At 38.0% G+C, this 12,966-nt stretch overlaps 1 protein-coding gene across 1 annotated transcript in view; it reads right to left on the reverse strand.

Moving 5' to 3' along the window:
• The window catches only part of COL19A1 (collagen type XIX alpha 1 chain), a 204,938-nt gene that overhangs the window by 161,286 nt on the left and 30,686 nt on the right, over window positions 1-12,966 (reverse strand). The window contains exons 4-8 of the mRNA XM_075708001.1: window positions 12,449-12,572; window positions 11,782-12,057; window positions 9,954-10,034; window positions 7,626-7,751; window positions 7,091-7,153 (exon numbers count right to left, since the gene is read on the reverse strand). Coding sequence (XP_075564116.1) covers window positions 7,091-7,153; window positions 7,626-7,751; window positions 9,954-10,034; window positions 11,782-12,057; window positions 12,449-12,572 — 670 coding nt within the window. The remainder of the gene's footprint in view (window positions 1-7,090; window positions 7,154-7,625; window positions 7,752-9,953; window positions 10,035-11,781; window positions 12,058-12,448; window positions 12,573-12,966) is intronic.

Below are 12,966 nucleotides of genomic sequence, written 5' to 3' on the forward strand. Positions count from 1 at the left end.
CACTGTAATTGAGCTTTTTAAGTTTATGTAAATAAATCAGTGAGAATTGGAATAAAGGATCACATTTGCTTAAAACTACCAAAGCCAACAGAAATACAGGCTGCCACAAGAACAATTTTACAAGCTGGTGAACACTAGCAGTACAGTGCTGGCATTTATAGGTAATGAGATACACTCCGTGTAGCAACATTCAAAGGTAGTACCATGAGCTTTAAGTGTACTTTAAGGATTTTCTACTAAGGGTACCAGTGAAAATTCTTTTCAACAGAGCACAAGACACTTATTGAATAAAATATTTAAGCCATAGCACATTTTTCAGAAGGTGATCTCTTGCAAACAATAGGATGTCTACTATATTTTTGACAATATTTATTTTGGTAAACTCACAAGCAGACAGGATGGAAATGCAGCAGGCTGGGGCAGGGGGGCATGGGAAAAAAAGCTTCTGTCAACTTTCCCTAAAGCCAAGCCAAACTAAATTCTTAAAAAGAGACTGCAGACAGCAAACATGTTTCTTTCCAAGGATACCAATCAGCCTTCTATCTGAAGTGGAAACAATTTTGCACATCTGAGACCACCTGCAGTATTACACTTGTGATTTTTTTTTTTTTTTTTTTTTTGCGTTAATGATTCAGAGAGTTTCAAAAGCACTTGACCTTTACCTCTTTGCACCATGCAGCCTTTATTCAATGCACCTGTTGCAGAACTAGAAATGACATGCTGGTAGCAGACACAAAACACAGTACCTTGATTCCTATACCACACATTATTATTGAAGAGTCATGTACAGCAAAGATAGCCTAAAGCCAAATATGGGGATAGAGAGAATGACAAAGTGATAATTATTTAAGTTAACAAATTACAGTCCTTTCTCATGTAAGACCAAAAACCATTCTTTTAAGAAAATATTTTATTTAAACACATTATTTTGTCTCTTCAATTGCAAATCTACTTAAAATATATTTACATTGTGATATGGAGTAGGATTAACTTGACACATTAACATTTAATCTAGAAAACAAAGTCTGCAAGGCATTTTGAGGAGGAAGAAAATATTCTCAGCAGGGTTCTCTACTAACCAGGTACCGCTGATGATTTTAATACTAAGATAAAAGCAAATGCACTTAATAAACAGAGAGAATGACATTAATGTGGCCTAGAGCACACGCTGCTAAAGTATTGCACTACAACATTGCTCTTGTCTACAATAGAGACATACTAGTTCAGATAAAATGAGTAACCTATATCAGTTGTCAAAACACTCCTTAACCAAAATCAGTTTTCGTTTTGTAAGATTTGGTTAAGTTAATTAGCTTTCCCGGTTTTCGTCTTTGCATAGCTGTGTGTGCCAATAGCATCAGAAATGTCCAGGTAAGAAAATGTGTATTATTATCAAGAAAGAAATACCAGCACACTCTGAAGAGAACTGTTCCCAGCAGACAGTGTACTGGCATGGTTTCCAAAAGTGATAAAGTGGAAGGTGAAAGAGGTTATCCAGAGAACTCATCCTTTATATTAGATATGTCATCTGTATGATTAATGTCAGAAGCAGTCCCTGTAAGAAATTACATAATCTAAAATTTAAAACTTAGATGCATAGACAAGTAAACAGTTCTCATGATTATAAAATGGTGACAGAAGTAGTTAGACCTGGGGGGAAAAAATAAAAAAACAACTCATTAGGAACTTTTAGTTGATTAATACAACAAATTCAAATTTGGAGAATTTGCCAAGGGTGAGAAAGAAAATTCATCCCAAAGGTGGCATCGCTGCGGGCTTTCCCTGGCACTGGGGGAGAAGCAGGGAGTATATAGCCCAGGAAGCATCAACCCTCTTGCTCCCAGTAGAAGCCCCCAGCTGTGCACTGACCCAGCTGTGCAGGGGCTCAGCCGTGTCGTGGCCTGAGCTGGGTGTCGCTGGTTTAACCCCTGCACCGGGGCCAGAGACTGCTGCCTCCCCTGCTCCAGCTCCAGCTCTGGGATGGCCCCACTGGGGAGGGGTGACACTCCCCAACCCTCTGAGCACCTCAGAGTGCTGAGGAGTCACTGCCACCCTCTCCACTCCCTCCTGAGGAGGACTTAAACTGCCATCCTCAGGACTGAGATGAATACTGGAATGGTGAATATGGTAACATAGAAAAGAGGTATATATTTAAGACTTTTTTTTACAGAAAACAAATTAAACTGTATTACTAATGATGTTTGTCCTTATTGATTTGATAACTTGGACTATTAGATGGTTAAAACATTAAGTAGGACTACCCATAAATTCTTGGCTCCATAGGCATGGAGCATTCCCTTCCGCCCATTATAAGATTTTAGTCTATCAAGTACACTGGCAGTTCCTGACTTTGTCATCACTGACAGCCAGCCTTATTTTGCCACATTTTTTTTTCTTTTTCATGCATTCCAGCTTCTAGGTCCCTATCAATAATCTCTGCAACAAAAATCAGACCAGAAAGGAACCATTCTCAAGGCTGCACAACATAATACACCTTAGGCGGAATCAGGAGGACCTGGTTATAAGAGGAATAACAGAGGAGGAGGAAAGGAAGACTACCAAGGAAAACAGGCAGAAAGAGCAGTCACACACCTCATTTGTTCTCCATGAGTTCTTTTTTTTCTTATCATTCTATTACAAATATTTTCCTAGTGCAAGAATACATTGCATAAACCTATCTCTACCAATCCTAAAATAGCCTTTTAAATGTCTTTTTCCTTAAGGAAAATCTAAATTAATGAAGCTCACTAGAATAGCAATAAATTTCTCCATGGTGTGCATCAACAGGCACTTTAATGTTTGAAAGCACTCTGCCTCTGGCTTTTTGCTCCCTGCTGTACTTACGGCATTAACGAATGACCTATTAACACAGCTTGGAATGGTTTAAAATAAATATAAAAATATTTAATTCTCTTTGGATTTCAATTCAAAATTGTTCATGGCGCTAAGTTTGCTTAAAAGAAATAAACATAAAAAAAGATAACATAGTTACTTTTTTTAGCCTCTTTGATAGAGAAAATTAGTTTGTATATTCAGTATATATGTAATCATTCCAATTACTGTGATCCGTATTGTCTTTCTGAAGAATTTCTACATATTGAGGACAAAACAAGACCTTCACATCATGATCAAAAGACATTTTTCTAACAATGAATATATTTGTAAGAGTCTGAGTAGCTATATACCATGCTGAAGTAGTAGAAATTGCTTCTAAAACAGAAAACGTGGTAAATTTCTCACGCAGCAGAGGAGGAAACATAGCTCTACAGAACAGATATCAAAACATGTTAAATCACAGGAGACTTCTACCTGACTTGTGACCACTTGAAACTTGTGAAATATGCCGTGCTAAGAATCAAGCTACCGTGAGAGTAACATGGCATATTATTCAGGAATAACCTAAATTGTACACTTTGCTGCTGCTGCCCCTCAGTTTACATCCAATGGGAAAAAGCTATCAGGCAGTCCAAAAAGTGTGTTTCAAGGGCAGAGATCAGTAAGCAGCAAAGAAAGTTGGTCCTCGTGACTTTTTGAGTCTTAATTATTCAGACATTAAAGAACAGGAGGTTGTCCCTTGCTGCAGATAGCTGCAGAAGCTGATCTCCCAGAAAATAAAATCCTGCAGAGCAAACATCCCTGAATTCAAGCTTGCACAGGAAACAAAAGGGACAGGGACTACTGCCCTTGAGGCAGTTTTTGCTAAACAGTAAAGGGTGTATGGTACCAAACTGAATAGTCTGGTCATTCAGGAAAGGAGACAGTCTTGCAACTGAGCAGCTTCTTCACCCCTGAAGCACCAGAGATAATACTTCTATTGTTGAGTGAAGAACTGTCCTCATAATGTCCTCACGAAGCCATAATGGAAGGCCAGGCCTACAAATAGGAAGGTCATACACATAGCTGGAATAATTTTGATCAGTGATGCTCCTGTACATTCAGACGGACAGAGATGCATCAGTATTTGCATGAATGCTTGTTCCAGTGAAAATACGGCACTTTAGTCATTTGTGCCCACAATACACTTTGGACTTTGGCTCAGACCCATTCAGAGGTACTAAGATGAGCCAGGAGTACAGGACTGCCAAGAGTACTGCCAGGTGTACAGGAATGAAGTGCAAACAGGCTAATAATTAAATTCAAAATGTCTAAACATGGCTTATCAGGTATCATGCTTTCTACTGGTGACAGCTTCGATACTCCTCAACAGGCAAAACAGAGTCTGATCTTAGGGAACAACTATGTTAGACTGAAGAGAAGGGCAATTCGGGGGGGCTTGAATTGAAATACATTTACTGTTAGAAAAATGTCTTTTGATCACAATGTGAAGGTTCTGTTTTGTCCTCAATATGTAGAAATTCTTCAGAAAGACACCAATTTATGTATGTAGAGACTTTCTTGCCAATCCCATAGCAACAAAAAGACATGTAAATTCAGTCATACAATTCATTACAGTGGATGGGAAATTGGAATGAGACAACGTAAAATAAAAGGATTAGGAATGTTGTGCTGAACAAGAGATAATATCAACGGATACAGAAATTTCCTAGGAAAGAAGCTAAAAAATTAACATTAACTTACTTTCACCTGGATGCTGCCATGGTAAGGACATTTAAATATAGTTAGTTGGAGGCTAATAATAATATGATTTAGAAGCAAAAGAAAACAATAAAATGAAGAGCTGGGTGCAAGCAAAGTGGGAAACATAGGCTGAAGAATCATCAGAGAGTTTACAGAAATCCTGTTTTTTTTCTGACTGGCCAGCAAAGTCATCAAGAAGTTGCCTATTTCATGTATAACATATTACAAAACATCCAACTGTCTGTTACTCTCCTTTAAGTAACCTGGCAATAAATTGTGTATCCTGCATGTCTGGAGTGGTCTGGGGTCTTGCTGCCTCTAATTATTGGTGTAACAAGGCCATCATTGAGAGCAAGTTACTGAAAACGTGCATAAAAGCAGAGGCGAATTAAAAATGGTACTAAACTCTCAGAGAACATGGCATTCAACTCCATCATGCTAGGCACTATTCAAGGCAGTATTCATTTGCTCCCAAAGGCCAACAGTGAGACCATCCTTTTAATCATAGCAGTAATGTGCCCTCCACCCAGCTCCCCCCCGTCCCCCCCAAAAAAAACCCCAAAACCCCACCCCAAAGCTAGGAAGTAGCAAGTACTGATCAATTGTAAGGAAGATTCAAATTAAACAGCTTTCTAGGTGTTTGCTGTACTACCTCTAACTTTAACTTGCCAATTCATTGAATTTTTGTGAATTGACATTCACAGAGGTCAATTTACTATCATTAGGCTAAGCTGCTGGATGCACATAATCCTGCTCAGGCTCTAAATATTCAGTGAAGTATCTGAGTGGCTGGTAATAAAGAGATCAAATTTGGACTTACAGGCCACTACCAAAAAAAGTATCTATTTGTATAAATCTTGAAAGATTTATTTTTCCTGAATCTCAAGCTTAACAATTTTCAGTTTTACATCTAAACCAAAAATTTTGTACTTTATCATTACCAACTATGTCAGACACAGCCTCATGCAATTTGCTATCAGTGATGCACAGAAGTTGAAAGGGTTCATTGACTGTCAGCTGGTTTTTGAATCAATGCAATGAGGGTTTCTTTGTAAAATGAACAGGAAAACAGAACTGGAGGTAATCACAGGCACCCACATGCTTTATTTAGAGCTACTACGCTTAGCATGGTAAATATTGCTAACTAGGTGTGAGATGTAAAGGTAAAAAAATAAGACTTCTGAAGTCTCCTTTCTCATCTTAGTAGCAGTAATAGTCTAAATGGATCATGTCAGGAGCAGAAAAGCAATTTACCAAATAAATGCTAGGAAACTCCCTATATTGGTAATGTAGGCTAACCCTAACACTGACAATTGTTCTATAAACGCAGACCTAGGATCAGCAAAAACTCATGATTAAATTTGGAAACTGCCAGCAACCCTCTAGGTTCAGCTGGGCTACAGAAACTAACATGCTTGAACTTTTTTTTTCCACCTGGGAAAAAGATACAGTTAGTATCAAAAGTGAAATATATATTGGAGGGGAGGAGTTGGGGGGAAAGACACTATCAAGGAATTTACTTAATTTCAACCAACTGTAGATAAGCCCTCTCAGAACAGGGCCCATTTCAGCCAGGTACTGCAGTCCTAGGAACAGCGCTGGCTGTCTTCACAAAATATTTCACATCATGTATTAAAGAGTGTGTAGTGAGGGAGGATGCTGGGTTAGGACACCTCCATCCTAACCGCTGGATTAGGACATGCCAGGTGTCTTCCTCTCACACTGCATTCCCTGAACTCAGAATTCCTATCCACTGTCTTTCTGGCTGATTTGCAATAGTTTATTCAAGTTTTCCCCTCTACTAGAGCAAGAAAAACATATTCCCAGACATGTCCTAATCCAGCATCCTCCAACCAAATTTAGGGCATGCAGTGTGAAGGGAAAACATCTGATATGCTGACCTTTATTATTAGGAAACCCCCAAGCTAAATAACACAGAAATGTCATGGTAAGCATTACAAAACAGGCCCAAGGAAAGGAGCACCGACTGGCCTGTCCTAGTTGCTAGCCAATGTCAGGTCCCTCTCTCTTCACAATTAAGAAAGTTTCAGGTAAGAGTGATGTCAAAGAATATACAGTGCTGAGGTCATATGAGTGAATTCATACCCTCCTACTGATGACTGAAAGGATGAATCCACCACACTGAATTCTGTCCATCAGCAGTGACGTACACACATGATATGGGAAAATCCCTGTCATGGACAACATACATGACTACTCTTTCTTTGGATAAGAGGAAGAGGCAAAAGTACACGCTGACAGGGTTGGGCAGGCGTGTGCTTCCCAGGCAGGTAAACTGTGTTCCATGGAGTTGATGAGGGGACCGCAAAGTGAGACAGCTGTAGGCTGCCCGGCAGGAAGCCCAAGCACAGAACCAGAGACTAACTGATAAAGGATTTAACCTGTGTACAGGGAGATTCCTTTAAGGAATAACAAAATCCATAAAGTTTCTATTTAAGAAAGATAAGCCAAAGACAAAGATTTGAAAGAGAGAACTGAACTGATATTTTACCTTTTCACCTTTATGTCCTTTCTGGCCTGGCAAACCAGCTACTCCTGGCAATCCTGCTTCTCCCTGATTTTAAAAGAAATTAAAAAAATCAACAAAGCAGCAGATCCAAAATATGTATTTGGTTTGGTTTCCTTGTCTTCATCACAAACGCCTAACAAAGCAAATGACTCAGAATAAATATAGCGCAACACCGAGAAGGATTTTAAAAACAGCGTTAAGAAGAAAATAATTTATTCTCAAGTAAAAATATTTACACTAAATATAATGCCTAAATATAATTCTCATTTTTACCATGGATCTTTTTTTGGTATGTATTCAAACAACTAAACCCTACAGACCTCTGCAACTCTAACTTTAAATTAACTAAATCTAAAATGTACTGTTTCTTAACTGGGAAATACAATGTAAGTATATTACAACACTACAAACCAGTATGATATTTTTCATAACTACAAAAAAATCAACCTTTTTTTTTTTAATACTTAGCAGGATTAAACAGCATGATGCACTAAAAAGCAATAGGAAAACCCCATACTTTATTTGGAAAGCAGTGGCATCTCTCTCTAGATTCTTGCTGCATTCCTGGAAGTGTGTATATTTTGCTGGCATGAACAGTCACTGGTGATGAAGTTGGAGTAAGTAACCTCTCTTCACGTGGGCACTAAAATAAAAAGAAGATTTTCTGATTTTTGGTCCACTTTGGTTAATAGATAATTACCATCCAAACACTATTTTTAAGTTACTTTCTGTTTTAATACTCCTGTACGCATCATATTACAGAGCAGCCACAACAATTGCCAGAGGAAAAAGCTGTAGTAAAATGTAGTAAAAAAGTCTAGACATTGTGATCCTTCTGTACTAAAATCAATGCCAGTTAAAACTGATCTGACTGTCCCACTTCTTTCTTCCAAAAGAGCCCAGACAGAGGAATAAAGTCTCTGAAAATTAGAAGTAGTGAAGCAGAAATGCCCATGGGAAAAAAAAAAAAAATAGGGTACTTCTCAGCCTCATCCTCTCCTCCACCCCCTGCCCCAAAATGCAAAATGTCAGAGTGAGTGTGAGGGAAAATTCTGTCATTTTTTGGTCATGAAGTAGTTTGGCCATGCACAGTTTGGAAACAAACAAAAAGCCCTGAAGCAAATATTCACTTGTCTGTAACTCATGTGAGCTGAGCCAACCTGAAGATATACTACAGAACAAGTCAACAGAACCTGATAAATTTCAGAAGTCCTCGTTAAGATGTAATGAGGTCTCCTGCGAGCCTTCTGTCAAAGAAATTTCCGCAGCATTTACAGCTTAGTGTAGAAATTTGTATCCAAGGATAAATTCCTTCCCTTAAATTACTGAAAATGTAGCCCTTATAATTGGTAAGGAAGTCACGAAAAAATAAATCAAAAAATGTAATGCTGATTTCAATATGAAAGTCATCAACAAGTAGTCCACCATTTTTTACATCTTCAACATAAGCCATACAAATGAAACTGATGGCACTTTTAGCTATATTGCAGAATGAATGTTTAAGATGCTATTAATAAAGCCTATCCTTGATCTTTTTGTGTTTATATATAGTTAGGGTTGATTTTGATTTTATTTTTTTGCTATTGTGTCATAACTGCTAAATAAATAGTGTTTCCATGCACAAAGTGGAACCTACAGAAAAAAATCCATTCATTTCACTTATCCATGAGCCTATAACATTAAAAAGAAAGTCTACGCTATTATCAGGAATATGTTTTGAAATATATTTGAACAATAAATTATTATTTAAAATTGAAATTTCCCTTGATAAATTAGATCCAGCCTCTTCCATGCTTCTGAGCACCTATCAGTTGTCAGTTCCCACAAAGTCTTCTGCTCCTCTGTTCTTGGGTGGCTTTATCCCTTCATTCCAGGTACCCTTTTCTTCCATCTCTTTGTAGACGGAATCAATTAACTCTCCTGCATGCTCTAGGTTTTCTTGCTGACTGCAGGCTGGATGGTGATGGTACTGCCTGCTATCTCAGAGCAGCCTGCTCTTATAGACTATTCATAACTAGCAGACCAATATTTTAACATATTTTCTTTCTGAGTTTTTTCTTTTTTTTTTTCCCCCCTCCAAAAGGCCTTGATTCAGCAAAACAATCACATCCGCACCTTCAAGCATTTCTATAGTTCTAGTGTCTTCCAGTTTACACTGATTCTGTCTATCAAAACAAAAGGGAAAAGTGAACCCTCTAAACTAAATCAATGTTTTCCCTTACGTTAAACAATATACACATCTCAGCTTGTGTGTTATAAAGCTGTCCCTGCTCACTGCAGGGGGGTTGGGCTAGATGACCTCTAAAGGTCCCTTCCAGCCCCAAGCATTCTATGATTCTATGATGATAAGAAAGTATTTGCCAGTTATGAAACACCCATTCCTCCCTGTTAGCGTACTGAAATAAGGGAAACACCCTCAACACCTTCCTATTTTTCTTCCCTGCTACTGTCACGCAGACTCTTTCATGGGCTTTGTTTATAATCTCTAATGCTTCACTAGATGCAAGTGTTATTGAAATGGCCTTTGTTACTTGAAGCCATCCTCAGGTCATCGCAGTGATTTGCTTCCTACTCTCTGAGACTTCCTCAGTTACTAATTAGATAGTAATCAATGTTAAGAAATGCATTTAAAAAGCACTAGCAGCACCTAGTGCCTTTTACTGAAGTTCCACTGTGCCATTTAGTTAGGCAGCAAGAAAAAACATACCATAACTCCAGATACAGGATTCATTTTTAGGAGGTAATTAATCTAACAATTCTACTGAAATTTCTTTAGAACTCTTCAGTAAGAAATAATGAAGCAATCTCTTTTGTATTAACATTTGCATTTTAACAAATAACTTACCAGGTCTGCAGATATTTCACAACACGTATCTTCTGCTGCAAGTTTTGGATTACAATACACTGTTATGCGGTGAAGTTCAATCTATTAAGGCATACAAAAGAGATTAATATGAGATGCAAAAAATCATGTGTTACGGCATGCATTTTCTTATCTTGGCATAATAAACTTTGTCTCTGAAACACTGCATATTTCTGAAATGCTGGAAAAAGAGACAAATCCAAAACAATTACACAGCTCCTCACTTAAGGAACAAATTATGCAGTCTATTACTTTGATGTAAATCACATTTTAGATTTAATTTATCTTCATGTAAGTTGCATCCCTCTGTACTGCTCTTGCTATGTCACACAGGCATTTAAGCCCTCCAGACATCCTCTGCAAGCTGCCTTTTCAGGAACGTAATTTTCTCCTGCAGTGAACTAGGGTAAAGGTGTGATAAGTGCTCACATGCATCTTCTATCGTTTTGGACAGACCTTTGCCTGGACCTTGCCACTAAATCACCTGAAGAGCAAAAATCACAAATTCTGTACATAAAGCTTCTGTTTCACAGATTTTGGGTAGACTGGTGAGATAAACAGAATCTAATTTTAACTAGCTAATCTTGCCCTTGCATGCCTCTTTCTGCGTCTGTTTCGTACCCACTTATTCTCTCCCTTGCACTTGGTATTGAGAAGAGTGACTGTTGGTACAAGATCCGCTCTGCTGCCTTCATCAGCTTTATGCCCATGATGTTTTCCTGCAAACGTGGAAATCCCGATTGACAACTTCCACTCAGAATTACCCAGCCTGTGCCATGCAACCAACACAAGATAAAAAGAATCTGCTCCTCCTGCTGCGTGCTACTTGGAAATGAGGCAATGGTACACACATTTCAAATAAAGTTGAACTCAGTCTTAGAAAATAAAATGAGGCATGAGCTTGGCCCCATGAAGTAAGAGCTCTGAGTCCAGGCCAAAGTGTTTAGCGCCTCACAGGACTGATTCCTTCCACAATGCTAGCTTGCAGTTACAATGTGCTATTTTCATCTGGAACAGTGTATATAATATAGCTGAAGCTTTCAGATGGTCACTATAAACTCCAAGCCAGATGCTTTAAACCTGGTAAATGGATGTCAGCATACTTAAAACAAACTCATATTTCCTGGAGCTTTCAAATTACTTGCTGTGAGCTCTCTGCACAAGGAAACAATGGAGAGCATCTCTGGGACAGAACACAGCCCAGAATATTATGGGGTTGCCTTGGGTAATTCTTGCACCAAAGGCTGCAGGAAACACACCTCTAGCCACTTCCTAATCCCTCCCATTAGGAGGAAGAAGTGACAACTATGAACGATGTGCCCCTATTTCTGCATAGCTGAATTACCCTGGAATGCGATCCGATCTCGATACAGAGGTAATCCTTAATTTTTTTGTGTCTCCCCTTTAATCAGAGAGAGACAAATTGTAACAGATGACTGATACATACTTATAAATAAATATCATAAAAATTGAAAGAAAAAAACTACCACTGGAAGTTATCTCTAAATGTAGTAATAATATGTCTACGGTAACTACGCGGCTCTTAGTCCAAAGTGAATACAGAAAAACAGACTCCTGAAACCAGGACTGAGTTTTTGTAGCTACTTTGGTAACAGGTTTGCCTTAGCAGATGCTACAGCACTGAATGTTGTTTAGAAAAAAGAGTTAAGGACTTCAAATTAGGAATACATGCTCAAAATTAATAACCAGTTTTGAACCTTTTATCTACATAATTCTTTATGATGGTGTTAGTGAAAGTGTGGCTAAAATGCCATTTCAAGTTATCTGGTTTTCCTTTCATACTACTCACATCTACAGGCTTATCATCTGCAGCGCGAGAAGCAATCAGAGTCCTTCCCTGCAAGTCAATGGTGAATTTTTCATCAGTCTGCTTTCTCTCAATTAAATTACAATCCAAATAGAGGGAAATGATCCCCGACTGCACGCTAATACCAAGCTTATGCCACTGCCGATCAAACAATGGATAAATTTCTCGACTCTTAAAAGTGTAGTGCAGTATATTTCCCTGAGCAGATTTGGTCATATACTCCACAACCTTTTTTGTACCATCCAGAAGTACAGAGATCTGAAAGCAAAATAAAATAAAATAAGTGGTCATTTAAAAGTTACGAGTATAAGAACTAAACACCTATATAAACTATATATAATAAAAATACTTTGACTACATAGACTGTGCAAGAATTATGTTACGAAGCATTCTGCTATGTAACTTTGTAAATACGTATCAGCTGTAAATCATAACATGCCTTCTTATCCTAGTTTGCAGTCTTAATTCAAAAAATTTTGTTAAATTTCGGTCATTCCTATAATAAATCATCAATTATTTCAGAGCAGTCTGTCTATTTCATATAAACTGTAGCTAAATCCAGTACTGAAACATCCACTAAGTTATATGTGCCATGTTATATGGGAAAAAAAAGAAACAATGGGAAAAACAAATCATAGACAACTCTAACCTCAGGTGTGTCATACTGATTTAAAACTTGCCATATATACCAACGCTCTTTCTTGGTATTCCGCCGTACACGGAATGTAGCAACTAGAGAGTATTCTTCAGGAAGCCCATTTGGAAATACTTGCCTACAACAGGAGGGAGGAAAAAAAGATTTCTTGTTATTCTTACACACATAAACAGTGCTTAAAAGGAATGAAAAGAAATGATACCTGGTGAAAACAAGGAGCCAAATGCCCATTCACACTCATACAAATTCACGGGCTTCAGCGTTCGAAAGTGCCTCTTCTCAAAAGTACAATTCAGTCTATTTATAATAATAAATGGCTGAAGATTCTGCTAATGAATTTTTTTGTTCCAACTTTTTAAAAATCTGTGATTACTATAAACAGGAGTCTTAAAAGAGCTGCTGCAAAGTGAATGCCACACATAAACATATTTTAAAATACTGCTTTTCCCAATTTATTGCTTGGGATACTGGAACAAGTTTCCCAGAGGATTTGCAGAATAATCCCCCATCCT

Source organism: Pelecanus crispus, chromosome 3 (assembly GCF_030463565.1).
Source record: "Pelecanus crispus isolate bPelCri1 chromosome 3, bPelCri1.pri, whole genome shotgun sequence".
In the NCBI taxonomy this organism is placed as follows: Eukaryota; Metazoa; Chordata; class Aves; order Pelecaniformes; family Pelecanidae; genus Pelecanus; species Pelecanus crispus.